The sequence below is a fragment of the Thermobia domestica genome, chromosome 4, assembly GCF_964235325.1.
Source record: "Thermobia domestica chromosome 4, izTheDome1.hap1.1, whole genome shotgun sequence".
Classification (NCBI taxonomy): domain Eukaryota; kingdom Metazoa; phylum Arthropoda; class Insecta; order Zygentoma; family Lepismatidae; genus Thermobia; species Thermobia domestica.
The window spans coordinates 291643971-291670660 of NC_137457.1; the positions used below are offsets into that span (position 1 = coordinate 291643971).

At 37.9% G+C, this 26690-nt stretch overlaps 1 protein-coding gene across 1 annotated transcript in view; it reads right to left on the bottom strand.

The window, feature by feature from the left end:
* LOC145684167 (platelet-activating factor acetylhydrolase-like) overlaps nucleotides 1-26690 on the bottom strand; it is a 51028-nt gene that overhangs the window by 18712 nt on the left and 5626 nt on the right. The window contains exons 2-8 of the mRNA XM_081756152.1: nucleotides 24526-24623; nucleotides 23295-23409; nucleotides 20852-21014; nucleotides 17830-17956; nucleotides 13917-14030; nucleotides 7212-7303; nucleotides 512-694 (exon numbers count right to left, since the gene is read on the bottom strand). Of these exons, the coding sequence (XP_081612278.1) occupies nucleotides 512-694; nucleotides 7212-7303; nucleotides 13917-14030; nucleotides 17830-17956; nucleotides 20852-21014; nucleotides 23295-23409; nucleotides 24526-24623 (892 nt within the window). The remainder of the gene's footprint in view (nucleotides 1-511; nucleotides 695-7211; nucleotides 7304-13916; nucleotides 14031-17829; nucleotides 17957-20851; nucleotides 21015-23294; nucleotides 23410-24525; nucleotides 24624-26690) is intronic.

A 26690-nucleotide genomic window follows, 5' to 3' on the forward strand; every position in this document is an offset into this window, starting at 1 on the left:
GGTACTTGGTATTGGAATAAAAATTGAAATTCGGTATGCTTGTACGTTTTCACTAGCGTTACCCAAGTAAATCACCAAAAATAAAAATTTTCAACTTGGTTTTATGTGGAACTGAACAATCTTTCCCATGTTATTTACATAGGACATCTACACCCTAAAATGTTTAGGCACTTCTTGTTGGGCTACAATGATTAAATTTGGCATTATTGTAGCTTTCCGGGACTAACCCACAGGAAAATTACCAAAAGTGATTTTTTTAAAAAGTTTTTAAGGGGTCTAAAGGGGGATGAAGAAATTTCCATGTTATTTAAATGGGTGTTTTCTTGGAATACAAAATCTTATCTTTTAGATAGTTGAAATAGGAAAAGATACTAGATATTCGGTGAAATTGTAGGTTTAAGAGATGCGAGACTGTAGTCTAAGGAAATGCGGGGGTCTGTGGACGGAGCGAACAGAACGAATTGTTTTCTAACAGAACACATTGATTTTAAAAAAATAGTATTTCACTTACTTGACTGTTACCAGCCTTCTATAGGCACCATCTGGACCAGTGAGAAACGGTTCCATTGCTTTCAAATTGGTCGCTGAATGGAAAGTATCAGTGTTGATGAGAAGTAGCGGTTGTTTAATTTTACTAGGCAAATCTTCTTCATCTTTTATGGGAAACATCCAAACGTCCAGCCCAATTCCCAACCTTATTAACAAATAAATACCAAGATTAAAATACAATTATTTCACAGTTTAATCATTCTAAACCTGACGAACAACACAAAAGCTCAGTAAGAGCCAAAATCAGAGCACATGCATAGTTTAATAAAGTCAAACCACCTTTTCAAAATCTTACCAAAATAATCTATAACTTGCAAATCTCCCAACAGCAGATTAGAAGATTTAGACGATAATATTTCGAATAAATACTATCTTGTTCCAATTATCGAGAAATAATTTCAATACGGTACATCTAATCTAATACGAAGTGTCTTATGTTTTCTGAAGCATGGTTACCACGTCTGGTCACAAATTCAATTTCTGATAAAGGTGAGAGAAATATGAAATGCAATTTTTCAGTTTAACGTCCCACCTATATGCACTTAAGCTAAGGGAGACAATGATTAAGGCAAGTAAATGATGGAATACTTGGTAGAATGAGAAAGTGGGTTAAAACGGGAGTATCCCGAGAAATCCCACGGACACAATAGTGTCCACCACAAGCTTACTTGACCGGGGATCGAACCAAGGACTCCACGCACCAGAGGAAAGCGCTTTACCACTGAGCCACCACGCCCCCCTAAAGGTGCGGAATTTAAAATTCGGATCTAGAATAACGAGGCAACTGGAGAATATTTCAACGATGACTAAACAGGTTGTAGCAAAGGATTGCCAGAAACAATGATTTATGGGGGGGGAGTCGGTGTGTTGACCATGACTAATTTATGCAGCCAGTCAGAATCCTTCACAGACTGACATAACAATTATCAGGCTTCTAAACTATGATAAGAATAATTTCGGCAAGTCTTTTAAAACAACTCTGTCTGTTGACAGGTATCAGGACAAAAATCGTACTGAAAGTGTTAGATGCACCAGTTGTGGTTTTAATATTACATCTTAATAGTTCGGAATTTTATGGTACAGGGTGACCAATAAGTTCCTCCCTTCCCCTTTGACACTACAGTCATTGTTGTGATAGTTCACTTGTTCAAGATATGGGTATGGAGAGCATCATTATCGTAGCACAGGTGAATTCTGCGTCATGCCCTGGCATGGCCATGTTTTGCAGGAATATTCCAGTGTCACGTCCTCGAAGTCAGAAAGTTTATTGCAACGTCTTCATTGTGTCAGAGTGGTGCTTTCGTATTCGCTCTTTGATGAAACCTCAGACAGAATTATCAAGTGTTCTACGGTTGAGGCTGCGCCGACGTCAAGATAAAGGAGCGAGACGCTCGTCAGATTCCCTACCAGTCTACTGTTGTGGAAACGTCAGATTCAGGAAACGACGCACTTGCGAAGCAAAATGTATTAGAGCTTCGTCATGTTGAAAGATTACAGTGCCTAAGTTAGTTAAATGGAGTTATACTTTATAATTTTGCAATGTTACATAATTTTCAGAATGTTTCTAGTGTGCCGACAGTTCCTCTGTCTGCACCACATAACAGGAACTGGACGCTATAGACTCTTGAATTTAGTGCGATTTTTTTCTTCTTTTAACCATGAGTTTGTACGTAAAGAGTACAAAACTTTTATCAAACAGTGAAATTCCCCAAAATATTTTGTTTCAGAATAATTATAATTGTTGATTTGAGTTATTTAGCACACAGAACACCGCAAAGTAGTAATTAAATATATTTAAGCAAAGAGGACTAGTCACGTGGTTAACGCACTGCCACGGTATACCGGAGGTTCTGGGTTCGAGTTCTGATTCAGTCAGTCATTTTTTCACTCTTTGCGTCAGAATTCGCATCTATAGAGGATTTGGTGTGTAAAATAAAAAATTGGTTGTTTCCTGCTTTCATTAGTATATATAAATATGCTTAGTTTATTATTTATTTAAAGACATTAGTGCTAAGTCTAATTTAACTTGCTAGTTAAATATTATGTGCAGTTCAAGCTAGGTTTCTTTAGCCCGCTTCCCTTGATGAACTAAGTATTGTTAATTTCTTTAACAGATCATGCTCAACTGGACATTCGAATACCAGGGTAAAATTTATAAATACTCAAGCTGATGTGTAGTGCAAGGCAGTAGTACCCAATGGATTGTGAAGTATAATACACGGCTAATGTTATAAGCCTAAGCGTTGCTGTAAATAATTAATGGAGCAAACATAATTAATTTATTATATTTTGTATAAATAATTGCATAGAAGTTTAATGAAGCATTAAGAATAATCGACTAGTAATGCACAATACGTTTGCTCGTTAACCTGGTGAAGTTATCCACAGCTTCAATATAAGCGTAAAGGTTTATTCAATTTGTTTGAGTATTATAATAAAATGATTTGAAGATTTTGAGTTGAGTTGTTGAGTTGATTTTAGTTTAGCGTCCCGTTCAGCAGCGAGGCTATATGAGACGTGGACCTACTGATTAACGTGGAATCCGAAACACATGAGCTCCCGCCGGGAATCGAACCCGGGTCTCCCACGCCATAGGCGCGTTCGCTAACCGCTTAGCCACAAGGGAGCTCTATTGAAGATTTTGAAATATGGTCTCATTTAAGTATTTGAATGTTAAAGAAATATTAAGTTGTTGCTTCAACATCTCTCCTCTCATGTATAAAATCCTATCACCTAAATACCATCTCCTTACCTGTGTCTTGAATCCGATGCCTTACACTTCTGTAATGTAGCTGCAAAAGTATGACAGAACCTCGAGGAACGATATATTAATTAACAACGTACCTTTTGATGGTAGAATGGCAAATTGTTTTATAGTGTTCATTTTAGCCAACTGTTGCCGGGAAAATAAAGTAGACCTGATTAATATGATTGTTCTTTATGAAGGAGACATTCTATACTACTTAATATTTTGTTAATTTTAATTTCAGATTATTCATTCCAAGATGGCGAATCTTGACGTTCAAGAGTAACATCTACGTCATTGAAAGCTATTTTTATTTCACTAAAGAAAAATGTTACCGATTTAAAAAAAAATAATTTGTTCCAGGCATGAAGATGTGAAATGAAATGAAATCTGTAAGTTTTACGTCCCACGGTTATGCCGGTTAGGCTAAAGGAGACGGTGATGATGAGAGATGAGTGAAATGGTGGAATGAAGAAAGTGGGAGGAAACGGGAGAACCCCGAGAAAACCCACGAGCACGGTGTTTGTCCACCACAAAGTTCACTTGGCGGAGGCTGGGATCGAACCCGGGACCCCAAGCACCAGAGGTGAACGGCCATGAAGATGTGTTGAAGGTTAATAATTAAACTATAACAACCAATCAAGCAATCAATTGAAGATTAACAAGTATCAGCGACAGCGACTAGGAGATGTGCAGACAAAAAATTTGATCTCTCGGATTCTACTCAATCTGGATGGAAAGACCTCAGCCGGTAGATGACGATGCCCTGAAGAGTTTCGTTGAATCAGATTCAAAACAAATCAGACCAACAATTAGCAGAGAAACTGAATTCATCATGGGAAAAATAAAATTAAATCTTTCAGTTTAACAACCCATGATCAGTGTGACCACCGCTAGTACTTTCGTACTTGTTCTAATACCTTTTATATTTTAGTGTTCTAGTACGTTCACCAACAAATCTAATACTATTCTCCTCCTCTTCTTTTCTCTTAAATACATTTGGGAGAGAAAAAGGAATCTCATGAAAATTTGGCAATGTACAAAAATTTCACTGTTCCTGTTAACTTTTTTCTGCCTGTTTTCTTTTTTTCAACAGTGGTATTTACAAGAGCGGAGGTAAGACATAGGTGCCTTCCAGTCTCTTCCTCCAACGAGAAGGAAATCTGACAACTTCTAGTTCATTCTATTGGAAAAATAGGAAGTACAAAAGTGTCAAAGAACGAAAGGTTAAAACTAATAAATGACCACAGTAAACAATATTACATATTGGTGATTCATTTAAACAGTAGGCTATTAAGGAATTAAAACTCGATTTTCTCATTAAGTCCATTTTATGATATTTCTTGTTATCTTCCGACATCCTCTATATTTGTCATATTTGTGTTACTTTACTGGTTTTACAGTGAGTTCTAATACGACAATTAAGCAGGGATTCCGCCAGGATTTTTAGTTTGGGATTTGAAGTCAAAATTGGGAAGTGTAAGGTTTGCACGGTTTGTATCGAATTTTGGCTGTAAAAAATTTAAAGTTAGGGGCTCTTTCAAGAATATGTAAGGTCACTCCTCCACCCACAGGGAAGGAGAGCCGCAGAAAACCTTCTAAGACATTAATGTCGTAAAATTTCATAAATAGGGTGAAACGGGAGCAGATAAAATTTTAGTACTTTTTACCCAGATCTAGTGCTTTTTTTCTGCATAGGTTAGTACGAAATAGTTTTGAAAAATGAAAATGAAATGAAATCTATAAGTTTAACGTCCCACGATTATGCCGGTTAGGTTAGAGACGGTGATAATAAGAGAGGAGTGAAATGGTGGAATGAAGAAAGTGGGAGGAAATGGGAGAACCCGAGAAAAACCACGAGCACGGTATTTGTCCACCACAAAGTCCACACAGCGCGAGCTGAGATCGAACCAGGGACCCCAAGCACCGGAGGTGAACGCTCTACCACTGAGCCACCGCGCCCCCTGAAATAGCTTTCTTGGGTGGTCACACTGCCCCCTTCAGATGATTATGCCCTTTGAGCTAAGGGAGACGATGATTAAAGCAAGTGAATGATGATGGAATGACAATTTTGGAAGAAACGGGAGTACCCCGAGAAAACCCACGGACATGATGTTGTCCACCACAAACTAACTTAGCCGGTGACCGGACCCCACACACCAGAAGTAAATACTCTACCACTGAGCTATCATCATGCCTTCCTGAATTCATCATGTTCTCAACTTTCCAAGAGTATTTACAGGGTTCACACTAAAAGGTACGGGCCACTGTAACTAAACTTTCTCGCTCCAAATTCTTAAAACTAAATCATGTTATGCTGTAGTTTTTACTGAAGCATTTATTATTTAATACGAACAAATATTTGCTCGAAGAAAAGTCAACAACAAAAGTAAACTAATGTTTGTGGACTTTTCATGAGAAATTACGGTACCTACGCCTATATTATGGTTATTAATTAAATACTTTTTTTAATATCAACAAAATACCCTTACCCTTTTGGATATTTTCGTGAGAAATGAGTTACGCAACAATACCAGTACAGGGTTATTGATGAAGTATAATTAAAATCAACTCAGAAGTTTTTGCAATTAAATTAAATGATTTTTTTTTTTGTTTCACGTCTCACGACTATGCCCGTCAGACTAAGGGAGAAGATAATTACGGCAAGAGGATGATAATTGAAGAATTAGTGGAATGAAATTGTGGGAGGAAACAGGCGTACCCTGATAAAACCCACGGACATGATGTTGTCCACCACAAACTTGCTTGGCCGGGAATCGAACCAGGTACCCCTACGTACCAGCGGTAAGCACTCTACTACTGAGCCACCGTGCCCTCCTTCAGAAGCGTGTGAGAAAATCATTCAAAATCAAACTCATCTCGAACACTGAATTGCACCTTATGGATTTATGCATGAGAAATAATTAAACCCGGATTGTAGGGTTAATAATGAAACATTTATTTACCAAATAAAAAAAAATCACTTGGGTTGTTTCTTGAGAAAATCGTCCGTCCGAGAAACACTCGCCCTCAAGACAAAACTACCTCTTGTCTATATTTTTAGGACAAATGAGTTATGCTATATTTTCAGGTTATTGATGATGCCTGGTGGTGGTGATGAGGAGGAGGAGGAGGAAGAGGAAGAGTAGAAAGAGAAGACTACGACGATAGAGCAAACAAAGAATCGCCATTTTGTGCCGGGGCTGATGGTTCTGTAATACAGTCTTTTGGAGGCAAGAGAGCGTAGTGGGATACGGCCCCTCTACTGTGAGGGTTGATTCAGAGCGCCCACCAACTACACTGAATTCAAGCACCAATCGTGGTCCGAATCCAACGTTAAGGGTCTTCACTACAGCGAAATTAAACTACCGCTAATTTTAGAGTTTTTCTGTAATATCTTCAAAACAAATAAAAATATTCAAAAAGCAGAAACGTAATGAACTAGACAATACGATTTTGCATGTGATACCTTCACCACAATTCACCTATCCGCTTTTGGTATCCCGCTATTTACAGAACTCGCAAAAAATGCTAAATCTATAGTTGCAAATCGAAAGCAGATAGATGAGTTGTGATAACGGTATCACATGCACAATCGTATTATCTAGTTCACTACGTTTCTGCTTTTTGAGTAGTTTTATTTGTTTTGAAGATATTACAGAAAAACTTTAAAATTAGCGGTAGTTTAATTTCGCTGTAGTGAAGACCCTTAATAGCAGGTTCTGCCTTTCATACCCTTCATGCTGTACAAGAACACAAACTCAAATTGAAAATATCAAAGTTATTCCATCTTGTTGAATTTTATGATCTAAGAACTTCTTGCATTGATTGTTATGCACGTACAAATAGAAATCAAAAACTATTACTCCTTGTAGCTTCTCTTTAGATAAGATTTAGAAACAGGCCGTGAACTTACTTGAAACGTGGCTCTTGTGCTAGAGTTAATAAGGTAGTGGCTGCGCCAAATGAATGTCCTAACATGATAGGGGACTCTAAATTCAGTCGGCCCTGAAATACAAAAAACATTGAATTAATCACTAAAGCACACAAATGCGTTTTCGTCGTACACATCAAATGATAAAAACTAAAACTCTGAAAAAACGTAATTTCGCCTCCTGTTCTACATGAATGTCAAGCGTCACGCTAACCCGCAACAAGAAATCGAGGTTAAGCGCCTTTGAAAAATACATATTTGATGCAAAAGAAGACCAACAGAAGGGTGACTGAAGACAATTACATACAACAAAATTCACAATGGGCACACGTCAGCAAATATCATACAGATAGTAAGATAAGCATCAAAGATAAGTGTAATAAGTCAAACGCATGAAAAATGAGCAAAGGGTGTATTGAGTTCTAGGGGAGCTTGTGGGAAAGAGACTTGTGTAAACAAACAAGATGAAGTGGCTAATAATAATCTTGAATGACTTGGCTTTACAAAGTATAGCTTTTGTTTCAGTGAAGATACGCATTCGGACTTCTTACATCATAAAGTAAATTAGTTAATTCATAATAAAGTTGCATTAATTTATAAAAATATATATTAAATTAAGCAGCAGTGCCGCATGTACACCACGTGAAAGAATTTGATTTACATGCCTTGATATTTTTCAATACTGGAATCGGAAGTGGTTATAGACTTCTACCACTTCCGATTTTAGTACAGAGATTAAATATGGATAGGGACGTGAAGTTTTCATTTTAACGATAGCATCGAAAACTTGAAAAAGACAAAGTAAAGTATATAGATATACCTAAATATATGATAGAAGGCCGTTTTTGGTGTTTTTAAATCGCAAAATAACGCGAATTTGGTACTTTTTCCAAAATAACACTGAAATGCACTGCATAAAGCGATAGATTTACGAAATCCCCATGCTGGCCGGTAATACTAATAAAATAACACAAGTTTCCTTTGTAACAAAATGTGATTCACAGAAGACCATCAGTCCTGTTATTATTAGACCAGTTGATCAGTGAAAGTTTGCTCTTGAGATTTTGCTACCTGTGCCCTTGAAGCAATATCTTTACCAGCTTCCAACGTTGATTCTGAAAGGTATTTTTCAGAATACAACTCCGTATTTACGGTAAGGAGACAAAACCTTAAAGAAGAAAATGTGGAAATATTGATAATTTTGTCCTTTGAAAAAAAAAGAAACATTGAAGAAACTACAAATTCACTATTGAATGTGTTGATAATGATACGAACTGCGTTTTAAATAAGTATATTGTGAATTTATTTCTTTGAAGTGAAGAAAATGCTAAGAAACACTGCAGTGTGGTTCATGTATTCAAATCATACATTATATAAATCCAAGTTTAGGAGGAATATCGAGCCATTTTTTTCTCAGATGCGAAGTTCAAAAATATAATTTATTCTTTTAAATGTAAGATGTCAAAATTTAAAACTATTCATTTAATTTTAAAAATATATTTTATTTTAATTAGCTTTCACAGACCACTTTCTGAATGTTTACAATATACTTCCTTTTCAAAACCATTACAGAATAAAGCAAATAACCCCTATTTGGCTGTGTTAAATCGCGAAAAATAACACCGATTTTAGGGATAAAATAAAGCGAAAACTTCACGTCCCTAGATATGGAATATATTTTTCGGGCGCTTAATTTATTGCAGGAAACCGCTTCTCGCTTTCTATTACAGTTTTTACTCTATATCAGCGCTGTCCAAATGGCGGCCCGCCAAACCATTTTCTGCGGCCCACAAAGCTTTCATGATTCACGATTTTTATTACTGATAGTATTTTCATTTATATTTATTCATTCGTTTATTCCACTCTTCTAACGAAATAACGCATCCATTTAGCGTTTCTGTATAACAAATAGGGCGCGGGCATCCACGGCAACAGCTTTCCCTAAAAACTGAGAGTTTGTTCGGAAAAGTGTGTCAATGTTTGATAGTACTTATTTGTGTAAAAGTGCATTTACGACCATGAAAATTGTGAAAAATCGTTTCAGAAACTGCCTTGGAGATTCTTCTCTTTTACACCTGCGGTTCGCAACATTAGGAATGAATGTAGATATCCCAGCCCTTGTAAACGCTGCTAGTCGCCCTCATTTGTCACACATTCAATAGGTAATATTTCAAATACCTTTTTATATTTTTCTTTTGTAGTGTAATAATAATAATAATAATAATAATAATAATAATAATAATAATAATAATAATAATAATAATAATAATTATTATTATTATTATTATTATTATTATTATTATTATTATTATTATTATTATTAGCTGCGGCCCTCCACTTTACTAGTAAAGACGGTTATGGACCTTAGGCTCATTATAATTGGACACCACTGCTCTATATCGATCAAACGTTGAAACCGGAAGCGGTTGATTTCTGCTACTTCCGGTTTGAATAGAGGAAAAAAATAAATGAAATCTTTGAGTTTTACGTCTCACAGTTATGCCGGCTAAGCTAGAGGAGACAGTTATGATGGTAAATGAATGAAAAGGTGGAATAAAGAAAGGTGAGGAAACGGAAAAACACCGAGAAACCTCACGCACACGGTGTTTGTCCACAACAAAGTTCACTTGGCGCGGGCTGGGATCGGGCCAAGGACAACATGCACTAGAGGTGAACGCTCTACCATTGAGCTCCGGTTTGATAGACGCTTAAGAGAGAAGATACTACCTATTCTTAGAATGTTAAAACGAATAAGAAACTTTTGTTGTTATCGTTTTTGATGAACAAGGTCTGACAATTAAGTTCGCGAACTCGCCACCATATTTGACTGAAGACAGCACTATACAAGCAATTTTGTATTTTTCCAGAAGCGTATTATTTCAATGTCTCACAGCAATGTTTGCGTTGACGCGTGACTGTTTCGTGCTGAGTGGCGTGCATTGTTGTTTGTGCTTGTGCATGTGTTCTGTCATGAAAATGTCTGAGCTGGAACAGGAACAACGAACCAACGTGAAATTTTTGGTGACGCTGGAAAAGAAGAGCAGTGAAATATATGAAATGTTAGAGCAGGTGTACAGCGAGAACGATATGAAGAAAGCAGCAGTGTACAAATAGCTTAAAACGATTTTCGGAGGGGAGGGAACAAGTGGCTGATGATGAAAGGGTAGAGCAGCCTGTGACGAATCGAACAGACGAAAACATTGACAAAGTTCGTTAAACTGTGTCTGCTAATCGGTGACTGACCGTGTGATTCATACCAAACGAAGTGAACACTGATAGAGAAACTCCGCACAAAATTTCAACTGAACACCTTGGCGTGCACTGAGTGAGTGCCAAAATGGCTCAAAAAGACATCATCGATGAAGAAAACAAGGGAAGGTGGAAGTGAGTACAGATCTTCTGAAGAGCCAGGACGAAATTTTGGACCGAATAATCACTGATGTTGAAACCTGGATCTTCGCGTATGACCCTGGAACAAAGTGACAAAGTGTCCAATGAAACAGAGTTGACACAACACGACCGAAAAAGTTCCGGCAATCAAAATTGTGTTGATAACACTTTTTCATGTCCGTGGGATCGTATACAATAAGTCCTCTCACGAGATTAAACAGTCAACCAAGTGTACTATTTGGGAGTGCTGCAAATATTGCGCGAAAACGTGAGATGCAAACGACCAGAACTTGTCGCAGAGAAACTTATGGCTTTTCCATCGTAACACTGCATCTGCCCACACGGGAATTTATGACTAGAAAACATAACTGGGTAGACCATTTGCAGTACTTACCTGATATCGCTCCCAATGACATTATTCTTTACACAAGAATCAAAACAGTGTTGAAAGGAAGGTATCTTAATGACACAAAGTCTAATACCATGGCAACTCTAAAGGCCATTCCAGAAATAGAGTTCCAAAAATGCTCCGAAGGGTGGAGTAGGCGCTGGCATCAGGCTATAGCTTCCCAAAGGAAGTATTTTGAAGGTGATTACACCAGTAAAAAATGAAATCTTTTTGAGTTTTACGTCCCACGATTATGCCGGTTAGGCTAAAGGAGACGGTGATGATGAGTAATGAATGAAATGGTGGAGTGAAGAAAGTGGGATGAAACGGGAGAACCTCAAGGAAACCCACGCACACGGTGTTTGTCCACCACAAAGTTCACTTGGCGGGGGCTGGGAATGAATTCGGGACCCTAAGCACCAGAGGTGAACGCTCTACCACTGAGCCACCGCGGCCCCATGTGATTACACCAGTATACAGAAATAAGTTATGTAGCACATTGTATGGAACAAATTCGCGAATTTAGCTGTCAGACCTGGTAAATCAATACTAAAACCGAAAGTAGTACTTGATTTATATGGTTTTAGTACAGAATTAACGATGGAGATGAAATGTATCCTTGGGAGGGTTAAATTGATTGCAGGAAACGGCTTCTCGCTATCTATCATCGTTTTTGGTCTGTAGTGATCAATGTTTAAAGTAGAAATGGTTGATTTCTATCCCTTCCTGTGGATAGATCATTCAATCAATGAACTCGAGGGATTTAGAATTTAGATTTCTGGGCTCTCGGCATCTTATGGCCATTTAATCCGTCACGTTTGAGGGATGACGTCCCTCAGCGAGCACACTATCCGGGGAAAGAGAAGTAAGAAAGGATTGGGGAAGGAAGGAAGCGGCCTGGAACCTATAAGTTAGGTAACACCTCGGCATTTGCCTGGTGTGAATGAGGAAAACCCAGGAAAACCTCATACAATAAACTCGATTACTAACTTTGGATCCTCTACATCTTGACCAACAATGATGGCAATCCATTAAGTAGTTGTCTCCTGGACACGCGCGCAGGCAGGGGCGTAAATAAGGGCCCCGCAGACCACACATTGCGGAGGGCCCAAGCCGTCACGAGGCCCCCAAATCGTGAAATCGGACGTAGAGAAGGGGCCCACTCCACGCTGTCTGCGAGGTGGCCCAAGCCATCATGAGGCCCCCAAATCGTGAAATCGGACGTAGAGAAGGGGCCCACTCCACGCTGTCTGCGGGGTGGCCCCTAAGCCTTTAGTTACGCCACTGCGCGCAGGCATGGCTTTGTTTCCTGAACGGACGGACATTCAGAGTAAATGTATAAATGATTGATAAACCAATCTCGTTCATACGTCATATTTTATAAATTGCGTATAAAAAAAACGAGAAATATATCAATTGATTGATCCCATTGACCTGAACAACAGGATACGGCTAAGTGCAAATTCCAATGCGTAGTTTTCGGGAGAAGTAAATTTCATGTCGCTACAAGTATGTCATTTGTTGACAATAGTAACTGACAGTTACTCAACTGGAACAGATTCTTTACTTATGTACTATATATCGTCGCATTAGAACCAGAGAAAAGTAACTCCATTTTGGTAGGTTTACAGGCGAGAGGACAAAAATATTATTTTCTTAGAAAGATGTGTTTTTAATAAGATGGTAATTGAGCTACATTACAACAGATAATCGACAAGGAGAACAGATGGCGTTACGTTCCATTTACACCAAGTGCGGCTTTCAAAATTATGTCCAAACATGAAGAAAACGAACGCAGCATTTTTGGTCTTACGTTCCTCGGTTCTCATGTGACGATATAGGGTGTTACAAAACTGTGTCACTATATTTTGGGAACAGATTCCTCACCATAGTATGAAAAAAGTTCATATGGACCTGCGTTCAAAAGTGGATAGTTTCGGAGCTATAGGGTGCCGAGAACGTGAAACAAGTGAACTTTACTAGTTCATAGCTCCACTACTATTGGGCTTATCGTAGTCAGGTCAAGACATCACTGAGGAATTGGTATGTGAACTATCCAAATATCCATGTTTAAGAATACTCCAGTACTTGCACACCAATTTTTAGAGAGGTAGGTGGAAAGTGATCAAGTACTTCCAAATAGTCTCTCTAAAAATGATGCAAGTACCAGAGGTTCTGAAAGATGGATATTTGGATAGTTCACATACTAGTTCCTCAGTGATGTTTTCATCCGACTACGATTTGAAGTTCATTTCTTTCATGTCTTCGGCATCCTACAACTAAGAAACTACGCACTTCCGACCACATCCATACAGGGGCGGATCCAGGACCGACTTGTGGGGGGAGGGGCGGTGGGTTGTCATATGTATACTTTTAAGGGCTCCAAACTTTGGGATGGGTTTTATTTATATATAAAAAATAAGAAAGTTTCCTCTTCTGGAGGGGAGCCATCGCCCCCCTCTGGATCCGCCCCTGCATCCATATGTACTTTTTTTCTAATTTGATGTGAGGACTCTACTCCCAAAATATTGTTAGAAATTTTTGTAACACACTGTATATGTAGAAAAAAAATAATGATAACTAGCGGATTGTATCTACTGATATTTGTCTTCTATTGATAGTGACGCAAATAATCCTAACCATGACGCACATACTACTTGAATTCTTTGGTATCTTAAATGTATTCCCATTGTTATTTTTTCCAGTACAAAGTAAAGTATACCTAAGAATCAATACTCTAAAGTTCATTACAATAGTGGATACTAGAAAGTTGCTATTACTTGCAGTAATGTGATGAAAACAAAAGCTTATCTGGCGTTGACCATACGCTTTCAGTTCCTTTTGTAACCACTCATCTATCTCCACAATAAACATATAAATACGTATAAAAACACAACGGAAAATGTTACCTTAAAGCATTCTAACGAAAGTCCATTTCGTAAGACATTTACTACAGGATCTCCTCTGTTGATTTTTTCCACTAAATCCAAAGCCCTTTGACACTCGAGTGCCCTCTGGCGAACCTAAAATAATCAGAAAAAAAATCAGTAGTTTTGTGATAAGAAGAAACGTTATTATTATGTAACACTTAATGTAGTAATCTCACACCCACATAGGCTTTGTCACTTACTTTGGAAGGAAAGAATTCAGTGGGTTATTTGAAATGTCACTCACTCTTTGTTTCATCTCCCGACAATACTAGCCTCTGCTTCTTGCTAGACAATAAACTAAATTTATTGACTAACAGAATGTATGGAATACATTTTTACAAGATAAAATCGTTTAAATTGAATTTAGCTCTTGGTAAAATAAATAAATAAATAAATAAATAAAAACTTACAGATATAAAGACCTTACATTGTGTCTACGGACAGAAAAACTTTCCCTCACAGTTTTGTTTCTCTCTGGCAACTTTTTCAAAGCCACAGTCTCTGCTCGACTGGTAATATGTAGCTGCGTTCCTTCCTTTCGGAGAGTCCGACTTCTTAACGAGAAATAAGTAAATCCAATCATGACCTCTAAAACCATGTAAACGTTCTCTTTTGAAAAAAAAAAAAAAAAAAAAAATGCATTAGAAGTTATAGAGGTGCTGGATTTGCTTGAAGACTGACGAGCATTTTTCACGAATTTGAAATATAGCTGATATACATGTCTTCTTATTAACATAAATTATGGGTGTTGTATATTCTGTACGAGAGAAAATGAGTGAAAACACATTGTCTTTTCAGATTCCATCTTGATTCTTTCAAGAGACCATGTTTATACATTTTTATATATCCCATTCTTTACATGCCTTAGAACATTGTGATCTTGATAGTTTGAAATGAAAATGAAATGAAATCTACGTTTTACGTCCGATGGTTATGCCGGCTGGGCTAAAGGAGACGGTGATGAGAAATAAAATGAAATTGGTGGAATGAAGAAAGTGGGAGAAAACGATAAAGTCCCGAGAAAACCCACGCACATGATGTTTGTCCATCACAAAGCTCACTTGGCGCGAGGTGGGATCGAACCAAGGACCAGGTGAACGCCCTACCTCTCAGCCACCGCGGCCCCTCCTGATAGTTTACAAAAAAAGAAAAATCATTTATATTCAAAATATTTTGTAAAATATGTTATTGAAAGTTATTCCTTTAAGCCATTTTAAATTACAAATTTACCTCAATTGTTATTAAGTTCAGTAATTATCATTGTTGTGTAAATGTCATTATACCACAAAAATCTAAATAGTAATTAAAAGCTTTAAACATATTATAATTTAGTTAGTACAAAAACTATTAAAACACACTTTTTCTTGTATTTCTTTTAAGAATTTTATCTCGTAATGTACTACATTGCATATAATTGTGTTTTCAAACCGATGTATGGATCGGTGTACTAACAACGAAACAAGTTTGACATTTCTTATATTATCATTGTTGAAAGTTGTTGCCCTGGAAAATTATAAAAAAGCGCAGAAAATCATGCAGGTCAATAACTTTCAACAATGCTTACATAAACTATCGGGTTCTAGAACGAGTGTTGTGTTGAGTAAGGTCTCAGAGCAAAGAGATATTATGCATAATTATGAATAATTAGGAACTTCGTCACACTGGATACACACACAGATTATTGTGAGAGCACAAGTAGCGGCATCTATTAGCGTCAGGCACGCGAGAGGACAGGTAGCAGCGTCAATTAGCGTCAAGCAGGCCAGAGAGCACAGGTAACGACGCCTATTAGCGTTATGCAGACGAGAGCAGTTACCGACGTCTATTAGCATCAGGCACGCGAGAGCACAGGTAGCGGCATCTATTAGCGTCAGGCATGCGATAGCACAGGTAGCGGCGTCTATTAGCGTCAGACAGGACAGAGAGCACAGGTAACGAAGCATATTAGCGTCAGGCAGGCAAGAGCACAGTTAGCGAAGTCTATTAGCGTCAGGCAGGCCAGAGCACAGTTAGGACGTCTATTAGCGTCAGGCAGGCCAGAGAGCACAGGTAACGACGCCTATTAGCGTCAGGCGGGCCACAGAGCACAGGTAACGACGCCTATTAGCGTCAGGCAGGCCAGAGAGCACAGGTAACGCCGCCTATTAGCGTCAGGAAGGCGAGAGCACAGGCAACGACGCCTATTAGCGTCCGACAGGCGAGAGCACAGGTTGCGGCATCTACTAGCGTCATGCACGCGAGAGCAAAGGTAGCGGCGTCTATTAGCGTTAGGCAGGCCAGAGAGCACAGGTAACGACGCCTATTAGCGTCAGGCAGGCGAGAGCATAGGTAGCGGCGTCTATTATGAAGACTTTATTATTAGAAAATTAGTGTGACACACAGACTGAGGCGTTTGCCATTTATTACTAGGATGAGTTTATTCTTTTGATAATTTGCAGAATAAACCACTGTCAATCCCCTTTGATAATTCTCGAGTTTGGCGAATACTCTGTTATTCGGGTATCTACAAATACAGGTCAATTTACCTAAGATGACCAAAGTTTGTGCGTTCACCTGCTCACGACAATCCCTTCCTCCATCAATGGTTGTTCTCGATGTGGTGGCCATGCGCCTGGACTATCGCCCTGCAACGCAATTTCCACCGAAGTAGTGAGCGTCGAAGGTGTGTGAGGGGAATTGTAGACCACACCGCTTGACAAGTTTTCCAGAGCCCAGCTATAGTGGTGGGACGCCTTCGCGCGAGGCCTTATTTCAGAAGGCCAAAGGCACAGAAATCCATCGGCGACTTCACAGGTGCGGACAAAATGGGTATAACTGACACACCAGTCCCCGTGGTCATACGCCGATAATACGCGACAGAATTGCAAGCAGTGTGACTGGATACTTTGTCCGTGTAGATTCACACCTTCCGGGTGTCCCTGCCGTACAACTGTGGGTTAAGCGTTGTGTATAAAGGTTCGATTATGTTCGTTTGAAAGTAGGCTTCATTCACCTTGGTCTTCGAATCCACACGATGCATTAGAAACTTCCCACGGGCGCAGAAACCTGCCACCACCATGAAGCCTTTCGAAAACTTCTCGCGACATTCACGGACAAACTCGCTGCGGCCCTTTGCATCATGTGGTGAATAAAAGATGACCATGGGCTTATTGGTGTCATCAAGGTAGATCCAGGCTTCATCCAGTGACAACTCACTGCCATTTGTCACTTGACAGGTACTGTTAATACAAGTTTCTTGCGTTCGTGAATCTCTCTTGAATATACGTTGGTGATAACTTATGTCCCATCGCCTTATGATGTTTTTTGACTTCCAAATTGTCCTTTATGATACGACACATTGTGCTCTGTGATATCCTGCATGAGGTGGCAAGGTTGCTTTTGGTGAGTGGGTTGTCCATCACAACTGATGCCCTTATTTTTGTCACAACGCGTGGTGTCCTGGCTGGACATGACCATTTTCTTTTCACTCTCACGACTTGATCTTGATATTTAGGGCCGGTGCTTTTACAACGCTGGCTTACCCTTGCACTGTATGCTTGCTCATATTGTTGCCCCTTGCCGCACATATTTTCACAATCACTGACGCATTGAATTGTGCATCGGAAAATGCACATATGTACTCTTCCCAATAAGGTGTCATTTTAACAGACATAATAGCTGTTCACCACAACAACTTCCATACAGCGTTGTACGTAACTCACTACTGGATTCACGGGCTACTGGCTTCTGGTTTCTTCTTCTACACTGTGCTCGTCATCATCTCTGTAAAATTGGCCATCTTAGGTGAATTGACCTTCTGTAGTTGAGTACTTGGACATCTAATCCTAATCTAATATCACGTAATAGGAATAAAATTACAACATAAACGCATCTTAGGAATATGTGTACTCACCTGTTTATTTCTCTCCGGATACTGTTTCTTCCCTTCAGACATTTTTCGATACTGTACCCACGTTGGCTTATTATTTTTTCGCTTCTCTTCTGATTCATAGTAAAATGATGCACTTGCTGATCCATCTCTAAAGAAAATAAATAGTACCATCTTAATGGATGCGACGGAAAACAAATGGAAAACATCTATATTTCTAACAACTTAAAATTTAGTAAATTTAATGCGTCTTGCTTGTGTTACGGCTGTTACAAGAATAAAATAGGAATCAACTTACTTATCCTACCACCAGATGCCGTCTTTGCGCAATAGCTGATTCAAACATGGAAAATGTCCGCAGGTTCATTTCTGCTTTACACTGTTATCAGTTCATACTTCCTAATCTGCTTTATCTTGAAAATGTACCCATGTACAACATAAAATGTTCAAATACAAATAAAATACAAGAAATTTACCAACACGCATTTTTTTTTTTTTTTCATTATAAAAGTTGAGCGCCTTTTTTCAGCACTAAGCTATATGAGACGTGGACCTTCAGTTTAAGGTGGAATACGAATAAATACGTTCAAATTTCAATGTCTTCCCACCAGCAATCGCACTCGGAACCACATGTATCAAAAAGACGCACGCGCTAGCCACTAGACCAGCAGGGTGGGCATGAATATCATGTAGGCTGTTGTAGTTTGATTTGACTTTAGCATCTCTTTAAGCAGGAGCCTATATAAGACGTGGAACTACAGCTTAACGTGACATCTGAGCCACATGAGCTCCCGCCAAGAGTCGAACCATTGTCATACATATGATTATTGTGTGTTAAGATATGTTTTAATTATTGTTTGACCTACCGTTCCGACGATTTTACAAAAATTATATATTCGTTAGCTGCGACATATTTTCTCGAGATAGGTAAAGACATTCTTACTAATTAATTGTGAATTACGAATAGTATTCAAAATTGAATGTAGAATTATTCTTGCACTTACTACTCGTACATTTTTGCGAACAATATATTTCGAACCTACAAAGGGTTATCTTTATGTTTTTGAAGGAATAAAGAAGAAACAGGAACTGCATTAATCCTTTCCACGTACTTGACGATAAAAAAAACTCCGGAAACTTGTCTATTTCCTCTATAGTTGCCACATTACGTAGCTTCACAGTTGATAATACGCCTTCTACGTTCCAAAAATATATCCAAATTGTGCTCTAGCCTTGGTCCGGTTAACCTCCGTCCAAATTTAATCCCAGATTTTTTTTATTTTAATAAAAAGTTGCTTCATACATTAACCTTAAATCCAATACGCCCACTTCGAAGTAACTTAACTGCTCAATGGCCATTCGATGGGCGCTGTCATGTTATTCCACATACAGACTGTGATTCACAGAGTCACATACAACTATACTCATCACGTTGTCCGACGACTTCATGCTAGCAGTAGCATACTTTCTCGCCACTGCAATCAGTCTGAATCTACGGTGCTAGGACCTTCAAAATAGGATCTATATTCCTTCCGTCAGCCTGTGTGCTAGGACCTTCAAACTAAGATCAGTATTTCTTCCAGCACCCTGTGTGCTAAGACTTTAAAAACCAATACTCCTTTCGGTAGCCTGTGAGCTGGGACCTTCAAATTAAGACCAATATTCCTTTCCGCAGCCTGTGTGCAAGGATAGTCAAACTAAGACCAGTATTCATTCCAGTACCTTGTGTGCTAGGACCTTCAAGCTAAGACCAGCATTCCTTTCGGCAGATTGTATGCTAAGACCAATATTCCTTTCGGTAGCCTGGGACCTTCACACTAAGACCAGTATTCCTTCTGGTAGCATGTGTGCTAGTACCTTCAAATTAAGACCAATATGCCTTCTACACACATTCTCAGACAAGAATTTCGATTCGAACAGGATAATGTATAAGGATATTTATCCATCTTTTACACACAAACACACATTATATATATATTTATAACGGATTCATGTATAAATTTGTTTCGAGCTTACAGCAGCAATAATATTACTACATATAAAAATAAGTTAAAGCAGTGTTTCTCAAACTGTGGTCCTCTTAAAATGAATATTAGGCCAAGAAAGATCGGTGACATAAAATTAAACTGAATTCCGTATCACACATTGAAGCTGAGAATCGCAAAAAAATCTATATATTACACAAATAATAGATCACACCACTTAATAAAATAAATATAAACTGTGATAGCTATAGGTGTATTCTTGATAGCCTTTAAATAAAGCATACTGATACAGGGTCAAAACCTTTATATATAAAGTAAATGTGCTTTCGAACGGGACAAGAGGGCGATCCGGGGGAATTCTGACTAATAAACATGGTCCACACTTGAAAATAGTTTGAGAAACGCTGAATTAAAGTATATATCTGACGCATACTTACAACGATTCACCTTGTTCTTTTTATATAAATTGAGTCATTAAATAACACACACTCCGTTTTTGTATTATTTCCATTTATTTATTTATTTGTTGTCTTGACAACCTCCTATCGACAATCATATTATTTAAAACATATGAATATCTCCTTTTTTTCATATATCGATATTATATCTAACTTCGTTCTTTTTCTTCTTTTTCTTCTTCGAATAATCTAACCAGTCTAGTACATATATAAAATACTTTACGCCCATAATTTACAAGTAATAAAAATTTACAAGTAGTAACAATATACAAATATACAACGTACCGTTGTATATTGTTGCATTACGAAAAACGAAGTTGATGGAATGGAAAAAGCTTTTAGCAGGAAGTTTACCAATTGAAAAGTAAGAGTTGCATTGGATCTAATAAGGCATGAGAGATTTTTTTGGGAAATACTACTAATAATAATAATATAGAAATCAAAGAAAGTAAAAAAAAAATGTAAGAAGAAATTCGTAGAATTAAGTGTTACATGATAAAGTTCAGGAAATTGCTATAACAGAAAACAACAATAACATAAACAGAACTGGGTTTAATAATCTTGTTTAACACGTGTATTTGAATTATACACTCATGTTCCTACCTGTGTTCCACTACAGCCACAAAGAATCCATACGAAGCCAGTTCCATTGAGGTTACAGAAAAGGTAAATCTGGATGCTCCCAGGCCATGGGAAAGAATTATGACCGGGAATTGAATATCTTCACGTGGAGGCTCTCCCCAAACAGCAGGAATGTACGGATCACCTACAGAAACAATCACTGTTATTAAGAACACAGTTCTTTTTATCTGCAATCTTAAAAATCACATCAAGATAAACAGGAAAACAAAGCATACAATGAAATTCAAATTGTTACTATTCGGTGTAGGTATCCATGAATTACACTGGATTGCGTAACGAAGTAGGGAAAACGTAAATGATACTAACCATGTTTTATTTGTTCCTACTTGACACTGCTTGCAGAGTAAACTCGCAAGTTTAGTTCGTGAAGTGCGTATATCTGACTGGAAGAAATTTAAAATATCTGTAATTTTAAAACAAGTCTCACAATAATGCCTTATTTAGCTGATATGGTATACCAAGTATTTAAAACAAACCACGAAATTCTTGCTGATATTTCGTACATCCCACGGGTACTCTTCTTCGGTGGCTGTGGGCCTGGTTTCAATCTGCTTGCCAATAAGACCACATTCGTTGGAAGAAAGTCAGAGACCCAGATTCAATTCCCTATTCTATGTCTAATTTTTTCACGCTTTAATTTTCTTTCTTTTTTCTTTGTAAATTCTTTATTCTTATTACTATCATTAACCTCTTCTTTACGCCATGTTTTTTTTTTTTTTTTTTAATTCCAATATTCTTTCTTGCTCTACCCGATCCGCGAGTTCTCTGACTGCCCATGGCCATTTTTGAGGATGAACCATGGCACCAACGTACGTTTGCCTTATAAATTTGACTGTTTATTTACAAATGGAGAAATCCAACGATTGTTTATTTAACAATGGTGTCCTCAAACAACGAAACTAACAACAATATGTGAAATCGACATTTATCATACAATAGATAAAAAATTCAATTGTAAATGGGTGAGCCAAATTTGGTCAGTTTCTGGTAGGAAGTGTGGCAATAAAGTTGATTGTTTATTTAACAACGGTGGCCCTCGTCAATGAAAAAACAATATGTGAAATCGATCACGTACTATTTCCTAGATATTTCAATCTTAAATGGGTGTACAAAGTTTGTATTGTTAGTGGTAGAAAGTATGGCAAATAAAGTTAATTGTTTATTTAATAATGGAGAAATCCAACATAGTTTATTTAACAATGGTGACCCCTAACAATGAAACTAACAACAATATGTGAAATCGAAAACTACCATACAATAGATAAAAAAAAATTCAATCGTAAATGGGTGTGTCAAGTTTGGTCTATTTCTGGTAGAAAGTGTAGCAGATAAATTAACAATGGTGGCCTCAAACAATGAATCTAACAACAATATATGAAATCGACACTTACTATTCCATATATACATCTTAATCGTAAATGAGAGTGCCAAGTGAGGTTATTTATGGTAGAAAGTTTGGCAGATAAAGTTGATTGTTTATTTAACAATAGAGAAATCCAACGATTGTTTATTAAACAATGGTTACCCCAACAATGAGACTAATAACAATATGTGAAATCGACATTACCATACGATACATGAAAACTTCAATCGTAAATGGGTATGCCAAATTTGATCATTTGTGGTAGAAAATGTGGCAGATAAAGTTGATTGTTTATTTAACGATGGTAGCCAAGAATGAAACTTACAATATGTGAAATTGACACGCACCATTTCCTTGATATTTCAATCTTAAATGGGTGTGCAAACTTTGGTCAGTTTCTGGTAGAAAGTATGATAGATAAAGTTGAATGTTTATTTAACAATGGAGAATTCCAACGATTGTTTATTTAACAATGGTTGCCTCTAACAATTAAACTAATGACAATATGTGAAATCGACACCATCATTCCCTAGATTTTGTAACGTCCATTAACCAGACTGTATCCGTTTTTGCTTAGTTTTTGAATTATTCATTTTATTTTTGATAGTTTTAATTTTATTAGTTGTATATGTTAACATTGGTGACGGTGGCGCCATCTACCGTGTTAGATCAAACTATTTGGACGTTCAAAATAACCTTAACTACTAACCGTCTAACTCTTTAGATAATTAGACATACAGGGGTTTCATAGTTGTTGGTTACATTGCATTTTTAATATAAGTTAAAAACAACTACCAATCGTAAGGCTCACCTCACATGACGGTATCATCACTGATAAGTCAATTGAATTACGGGAACTACTACTGCAGTCAAGTAGCTATTACGCTACTCAAACCAGCGTCTAATACCTACTAGTGTCAAGTGACTTATGGGCCGCATAGTATATCCAATCAGCGAACCATTTTTTTTTTTCAGAAATCCCAGTTCCTGAACTTAAATAAGCATCGTAGTTAATGAATGAACAATGTGTCAACTACTCACCTACAATCATTGAATAACAAAATTTGAAGATGCGTGGCCACGCCTGGAAGAAGGCTGCAAAACCATCCACATATTGAGGATGACTCACCCATTTTATCCATTTCGAAGAGTGGGCCTGAAAAATGTAAACAGTTTACATTACTTGAAACTCTAATGAGATTAAATTGTTAGCAACACAAAACTCTTATTGGGAATTATAATCAATTGAGTGTCACCTACCTAATTTGTAACACAGAAACTCATAGCTTGAGATCGTTCGAGAGAATACTTCAATCATTGTTAACTCAAACAGTATGAATAGGTAAATAAAAACACTGCTGAACAAAACTGTACTTATTTAATAAAAGCACATTTACACGTGACGTTTCGATCTTCTAGCCAAGATCCTCATCAGACATACACTCATGAGGATTTTGTGTAAAGCTTTGCGAAACTGCTACTGTGACCTATAACAAGTTACAAAAGACTTATGAAGAATCTTTTTATCCAGTGCACAAATCATTACAGGAGGCCGAAAGCAAGTGTAAGACGAATTACGTGCGGGAAGAACTTCAACATCAAAAATGGAAAACAATGTAGAAAGAGTAAAATCGTATGGAATCACCCGTCTCATATAGCCTCGATGCTGAAAGGAAAGTTAAACATAGCTAACCAACTTTTATAGGGTCCGTGACCGTGAGCATGGTCAGTAATGAGTTACATTTGAAAGATTTGCGGTCTATAAAATTTTAACCCAATATATGGACATAAGAAAGGTCCAAGTGTGCACAGGTGGTTCGAAATAACCTCATGACTAAGCAGTCTGCATCAATAAACTTTTGGCAGAAGAAAGCATTCCTGTGGTTCCTTTATTCGCTGGATCTCTGTCCCTGTGACTTCGTTTCATTCCCCTTACTTAAAAATCACATAAGAGAGTCCAATTTTAGTACTTGGGATATTATCCAGAAGAGCGTAACAAGACGAGCTGAAAGGTATTGCAGCAGATGCCTTCCAGCACTGCTACGAATAACGGAAAAAACGACTTCATGCTATGTAGCTGCCTGAGGAGACTATTTCGAAGAGCATAACCTTCATTTGTAAATATAACAGCATAAATCATTTTTTAAAAAAAAGTCTAATTACTTTTCAAACACACCTCATACGCGTGCGTAAAAGCAATACATTATTTGTCTTTATCTTTTTAAGTATTAAACATGCATCTTATAGTATTCATCGGTAAATTGGAACTTACTTTAATATCTGAAAGTGACGTCGGGTAGAACAGGCGAACAAAAGTCCCTGATGAGGAATATTCAGTCATTACATCTATGCATCCTGGTACATATGGTCCTACAATTAAAATAAATAAATAAATAAAAAACCCTCAATAATCTCAGGCTTACACATATCATGTATAGCATTTGATTGAAACACATAAATTCTAAATTTTAAAATTATGCTCGTGCCGATTAATCCCACTGTCATGATATTCAACCTAATAAATTTATGTGCATTTCAAAATACACTAATGTGCGCAAAGAATACATACAAGTCTTACAAAAATGATAGGAAACACATGAAGAAATTGCAACGTACCAAATTCGTACGACAAGGTGAGAAACCGTTAGTTTGCAGAAATGTTGAGTTTGAGTTTAACGTTCCTTTTCAGCAGCGAGGCTATATGAGACGGGACCTACTGATTAACGTGGAATCCGAACCACATGAGCTCCTGCCGGGAATCGAACCCCAGTCTCCCGCGCCAAAGGCGCGCACACTAAACGCTTAGCCACGAGGGAGCCCGCTTGCAAAAAAGTTCCGACATGTCGTGGAGTAAAATCATAAAAATCATGAATGATTTCCAACCAGAACAATACTGTACTATTCCTCATCAAACGCAGCACCCAGGACCCACGGAATACCAGGAAACTGAGGTGCACAGCATTACAGAGTTGTCACCCATGTTTCACAGTACAAAGAGACAATTCCACACATAAAGTTCTTGGGGATTCCGCTACATATAAACACATCTGATGTTGGGAATAAGGTGAAATACAACACATCTGACTACTTTATGCGTTTCCGATCTCGACAGTTCACATTGCATTGCATTGCGACTTCTTAGCGGAGACAATCCTCTCCCTGTCAGTGAGGTTTCTGTTTCGTCCACTATTACTCTTCGCAGATGTTCTTTCGCCATGAAACCTGTAGCCCGTCATCGCCTTTTGGACATTGTTCCTTCCGACGCAACTAACACACTGACCACCTACTATATATATTTGCGCCAACTAAGCACGTACATACAATTTAGCCTCTTCTGAAGCTCAAAGAGGTCTCTCATTTCATATCACCACCCTCTACCCGCCTCAACACACACGCCTGACCCATGACCGACGATCACCTAATACATCAACAATGACGGCCACGCACTGTTGATACACCCTCAGTGTTACCATCTTACGCATATTAAACATTGCAAAATACTACTGTTTCTATCACTTTCAAGCTAGAGATCGAATGTATGAACAAGCATGGAAAGTATAGATAAATACGGGGGAAGGACCGTATTATTGAACAGGCGTAGATGCTGGCCAAGTTTTAGGTCGGCCATATAATTTAAACGACGAAAACCTGGAGTTTGCCGAAGACTAACACTAACAGAGACAGGTGCGGTTTTGGGAGGTTAGCTAGTCGATGCAACTTGGCAGTGATTTATCCAGAATTTTGAACTTACGGGGGCGTTCAAAAAATCTAGGGGGTGCAATCTTGCATTAAGATTTTTTTTTTTTTTTTTCAAATTTTAAAATTTGTTGCAACGAACGACTGCATTGGATTTCCTTCCTCACAAAGAGCCAATTAGCATCGACTTTCTCATGCTTGGTGTGATGTCGAGATGAAATCGTTGGCAAATGTTGTTGTGACGATCACAGCCGTGTAAAGGTTGATTTCCATTCAATCTTGCGTTGCGTGCTTTGCCTGAAAATTTATCTTGTCGAAAGTAAGTTGTTTTATTCTATTGGCACTTAAAAACGAGAATTCAAATTTTTTTAAAAAACCAAAATAGCAAGATTTTTAATTATGTCTTCCCGTTCTGCCTAAAGGCCCTAAAGCACTTTGTAAAAAATAGTTTCAGTGATCTTATCTTTGCCTAATCTTTCGAAAATGAAATGAAATGAAATCTTTGAGTTTTACGTCCCACGGTTATGCCGGATAGGCTAAAGGAGACGGTGATTATGAGAAATGAATGAAATGGTGGAATGAAGAAAGTGGGAGGAAACGGGAGAACCCCGAGAAAACCCACGCACACGGTGTTTGTCCACCACAAAGTTCACTTGGCGGGAGCAGGGTTTGAACCCGGAACCCCAAGTACCAGAGGTGGCCTAATCTTTTGAGACGAGGGATTCTGTCAAGGGAGAGACT